Genomic DNA, 4,875 nt, shown 5'->3' on the forward strand with positions numbered 1-4,875 from the left:
TGCAGGGAGTAAATAACTGCTCACTACAGAACACACACACAAAGTGAATATGCATATACCAGTACACAGTGTACTGCAGAATGATGAGTGGCAAATTCACATAAATTGGCTGATATACATAAACCCCAAAACACTCAGCGAGAACACGCCGAGAACACATGGACGCCTTTGTCCATACACTCTGGGGTTAGAGTTGCTGTGAGCTGATTTGCATGATATGATATACAGTACTATTAAAGTGGGGTCAAAGGTCATCATGATTCTCCTGCCAGGTCTGGTAGGTCTGGTAGGGAGTCGACGATTTCGTTGGTGTCCTCCGCTTCACGGGACGACTGCCTCTTTGTCTTGGATGACCTCCTGCCAGTCTTCTGTAAGCATGTGACACCATCAGGTCATGGAGTGAGATGCAAAATGAATGTTTGCATTTAAAGGGGATGGCTAGTAATTGATCAGTAGGAATCAGTGGGAATGCTGGGGGATGATTGTTCCAATCCTTGTGAGATTCATTTAAGAGTAAATTATATATCTACTGTTGTGTGAAAATTATTTGCTTCAGAATGGTCTCATATTCAAGTAATGTGCAGTTAATCGTTAACGATCGCCCCGTCACTGTACAGGCATGCTAACCTGGAAACATTACACTGCACATTACTTGAATATGAGACCATTCTGAAGCAAATAATAATATTTTCACACAACAATTAATATTGTACTCTTAAATGAATCCCACAAGGATTGGAACAATCATCCCCCATCATTTCCACTGATTCCCACTGATCAGTTACTAGCCATCCCCTTTAAAGTGAAGTCACTGTTAAATGACTTGTAGGGAACAAGGTCAACATAGGGAACTGCTGCTATGCACATATTCCAATGCTTCAGTCTTTATGGCAATGAACCAAGTGCCATCACACGTTCATCCTACAGAAAGGGCTAAGGTGAACCATAGGATGTATACAGTGGATAATGCATTGGACTTTTAAGTAGAGATTTCTTAGTCTGAATTCAATCTGGTGCTTTGGGAAAGTAAAATAAAAATTCATGTTTAGCATCCCCACCTGCTTTTATACTTTTTTGACGCCACCAGCGTTTTATTTAATTTTTTATTGGAAAAATCTGTTTAAATAAAAAAAGGAAAGGAAAAATCTGATCATCTTTCACAAAATTTCATTTCATTTCATTTATTTATTTATCTTTTTCTTTGGGGGGGGGGAGAGAAAAAAAATACATTCCAAATATTGAACAACTGCATCATAAATTTTAACCTCCTGTATGAATTTTTTTGTTAGTGGGGCCCCATTAAAAAAAAAAAAAAGCTGGCAGTCATCTTGAAAAAGTAGTTCAGTGTGTTGTTTTGGAAAATGTGTCAGGTAGCTATTTTGGGAACAAAAGGTCCTTCTACTTTCCTTTTTCTGCAAAGGCAAAATGCTTAACATTTTTTTTTTTATAATTACGATTGTATTATTATTATCTTTATTATCATTTTGGCTTATATTCACATCTGATACCCCTCTTGACCCAGGTCTCTGAGTACCTTTCACATTGCTGAGGTAACAACAACAGGGTCCTCTGGAGATAACAAGCTCATTCACAATGAGGTACCACTTATATCACACTGAAATTGGCAGTCCAAATTATCCAATACTTTATTTAGCTGGTCTCTTTCTTTAGTGCATTTATAAAGAAGTAAAATCAGTGGTTCGGTGATCTCATTGTACTGGGTTTCCCCATACTATCAAACCGAAGATGCTACCCTGAGTAAAAATGACCACATCACGATTGTTCTCTTTTATGATCCCTTCAATTACATTCCTTGCAAAGAGAAGCTACAGTGGACTCCCGTTATAATGAAGTCCCTGGGATCGGCAGTTGTCTGTCGTTACAATGTATATCGAAATTTTGTTGTAACAGAACAATCAAACAATAAAAAACATAGAGCCGATCATGTTGTGGCATGAATTTGTACTTCATTGTAACCGAAATCTCGTTATAATCGTGTTCATAATAACGGGAGTGCACGGTACCAGATGAATCAATAAATACCACACTTTGCTGTAATATTTTTTGTCATGATGATGAAATCAAGGGTCATCAAGCAACCGTACCTTCTTTGATCTCTGTTTGGTGGTGAACATCGGTTTGTAGATACGTTCTGCCTCCTGTCGCTCTTCCCATTTGATGGCTTGGTCGTCAAGCATCTCGAGAGCTGGAAGCTGACTGATCACATACTGCCTGCAGAGTGGAGAAAGGAAACAAAACATAGCCCTATATAATAATTATTTCTCAGGTTTTGGGCGTACTCCTTGAAATTCCCTGTAAAGAAATGAATACTGAATCACCGCAACAGTCAACATTGAACTTCTTTATCTGGTCCAAAACTTTGCAGCTGATATTAAACAACATATTCAAACTTTGGTTGAATACAGAAATACATGAAGACTACACCAAAAAAAAAAAAAAAAATAGAAAAAAACCCCCACAACTCTTACAATATGACAAACACATGACAAGGAGATATAATGTACAAAAATCTATTATTCTCATGTGACTTTGAATATCATGATGGGTGCCCATATAAAAGTATTTCTTAGTGTGTTGATTACAATCAACTCATTTTGGATGCTCTGGGCTAATACAATGTACTGTAGTGAGTCATTTAATTTCGAGCCCTGTTAACAATAATAAGATGTCAGAATTTGACACTGACCTCCATGACATCTGTCCTGAAATGCAACATTTCCATTGCTGTAAGGCAGCTTTGTTTTTAACCAAGTTTGACTGATCTTTCTCAAATGTATCTTGAGTGACTTTGGGTGATGCAAACATTCTCCTTTGACTGTGGCATCAAAACCCCTGACACAATATCTCATAATCAGTTGGTCAACCTTCATGTAGTCACATGCATGTGCCAATGATAAACTACCCCAAATTACAGAGTTATAAATTTTGCTAGGAAGAAGAACATTTGCCAAGATGGAGAGACGAGAGGATAAAAGCATAGCATACCTGGTACTTCTGGTAGGAAGTTTTATAATTGGAGGTAAAAATGGATAGCTCTTTGAACAACACGAATACTGTAAAGCTGCACAGTCAGAATGAGATCAAACCACAAGTAGATAATTTCATTTGATAAATGTGTTGCTCTTCCTATCACAGACAGCAGTGAGGGTTTTTCTTCTATCTTTTTTTTAACCACAAAAAGATATAAAAATTTATGATTATTACAAAAATAGAACACAAACACTAAAAGTTTAAACTTCCATACAGATGACACTAATCTTAGTGAACATTCTGCTCTGGTACCTATAGTCCAAGAACTGTTGATAAGTGCCCCCATTGAAGTAGCTGGGTGCAGCAGGGTTGTTCATCATACTGAGGAACTTCAGGCCTGGGAAATTCTGGGCCAGCATCTCGACGAAGGTGGTGAGGTTGTTGATCTTGTTCCTGTTCACCCACAGTGTGTGCAGGCAGGGAAGTGGGGGAAACTTGGTGTGTGATGTGACAAGGTTGTTGTCCAGAATCAGCGTGTGCACATTCTCAAACGCCTCCAGGGTCCGAAGATCTCTGTGGTGCAGTTTATACTAGTCAAAGAAATAACTGTACACAACCAGGTAGACTTTCATTTTTTTTTTCCTTGTTACGTTAGGCCCTAGCTATTTCTTTTCTTTTAATAAAAAGTAAGGGGACATCTGGTGTCCCCCGCCCCCACAACTTAAGCCACTTTTGAAAATGCATTTTTTGTGCTTTCAATTCATCACAGATGTATCATTTTTCAGAAATTAGCATAAAAAATTAAGAAATGTAGATACTATGTAGATACTTTTAATAAAAAGTAAAGGGGGCAGCCGGTGGCCCCCCCCCCCCCCCTCCCCCCACCACCACTTTTGAAAAGGCATTTGTTATGTGCTTTCATCACAGATGTATCACTTCACAGAAATTAACCATACAAAATTAAGAAATGTAACGTTAGATACTCAATGCTGTGCATAAGAAAGGATACGAAAACCGGTTGTGACTCAAGTCAACTGCAAACGTAGTTTTGGAATAATGCTGAATAATGTTTTTTGGGAGTTCGGACATCTCTTGGTAGGCTAAATTGAGGCGATGTGGGTCATCCGAGTCTGCCAGTGCCATATTGTGTTGTGCTGAATAGGATGCTGATATCCAGTCCAGTGAAAGATGTCAGTGAATGGAGCACTCCTTTGAAGTTCGATTCTTCAGTTCTAGTTTCTACCAGTAATCAGTTTGTATACAAAAAACACTTCTAATCCAACAACACGCAGTACAGCTACAGTAGGCCTAAGTGTAAACGGGAATCAATCAGAGTCAGACCACTCGTCCCTCCTCAGCTGGAGCTGAACCCGCGAGTCCGGCTGGACGAATGAATGAATGAATGGAGTCATTGGAACCGACTCTCTAAGTGGAGTCTATACTCTAACACGTTAACGTTAGCTCCCGTGTTCCATATCATCCCATCAGTTTGAGCCACTGTTGTTGAGGGTAAAGTTAAGAACTAGAGGAGACTCTAGTTTCGATTAGGATGAAGTGACAATACATGCACATGACACTGCACTGGTGACTGCACTGGTGTATTTCCTACCATAGCTAGCTAGCTAGCTACCTCAGATCATATGCATCCATCCTGGCGAAACCACTAACGTATTAACTGCTGCAATGCAGCGTACTGTAAATACGCAGAGGATAAAACATCGGCGGCACCCGTGAACTATCCACTCTGTTTACCGTCCGGTTTTTGAACGGTTATGGTTAAAAGCGGTTCCTCACTCCTATTGCACATTATGCTCTGTGGCCTGTGCGCGTAAGCGCGGGGGCATGTGCTCTCGGTTCCGTATTCGTACGTACGTACATAGTTAA

General features: G+C 39.5%; 1 protein-coding gene across 1 annotated transcript; it reads right to left on the reverse strand.

Annotated features, from left to right (window-relative positions):
• Nucleotides 1-237: 237 nt before the first annotated feature.
• LOC140235256 (leucine-rich melanocyte differentiation-associated protein-like) lies at nucleotides 238-4,154 on the reverse strand. The gene is made up of 4 exons (XM_072315289.1): nucleotides 4,001-4,154; nucleotides 3,304-3,564; nucleotides 2,106-2,232; nucleotides 238-368 (listed from the first exon to the last, which is right to left on the reverse strand). Exons 1-4 carry the CDS (start codon nucleotides 4,132-4,134, stop codon nucleotides 255-257), a joined length of 636 nt encoding a protein of 211 aa, XP_072171390.1. The 5' UTR covers nucleotides 4,135-4,154; the 3' UTR covers nucleotides 238-254.
• Between the last annotated feature and the right edge of the window lie 721 nt (nucleotides 4,155-4,875).

The sequence above is a fragment of the Diadema setosum genome, chromosome 11 (assembly GCF_964275005.1).
Source record: "Diadema setosum chromosome 11, eeDiaSeto1, whole genome shotgun sequence".
NCBI classification, from domain to species: domain Eukaryota; kingdom Metazoa; phylum Echinodermata; class Echinoidea; order Diadematoida; family Diadematidae; genus Diadema; species Diadema setosum.

Excerpts from the sequence above, each read along its gene's own strand:
- LOC140235256 (XM_072315289.1), bottom strand. The coding sequence starts at position 4,134 with ATGGCACTGGCAGACTCGGATGACCCACATCGCCTCAATTTAGCCTAC. Across the intron at positions 3,565-4,000 it reads TTGAGTCACAACCGGTTTTC|AGATCTTCGGACCCTGGAGG; the intron begins GTATCCTTTCTT and ends ACTGCACCACAG. Across the intron at positions 2,233-3,303 it reads CAACAGTTCTTGGACTATAG|GCAGTATGTGATCAGTCAGC; the intron begins GTACCAGAGCAG and ends TCCACTCTGCAG.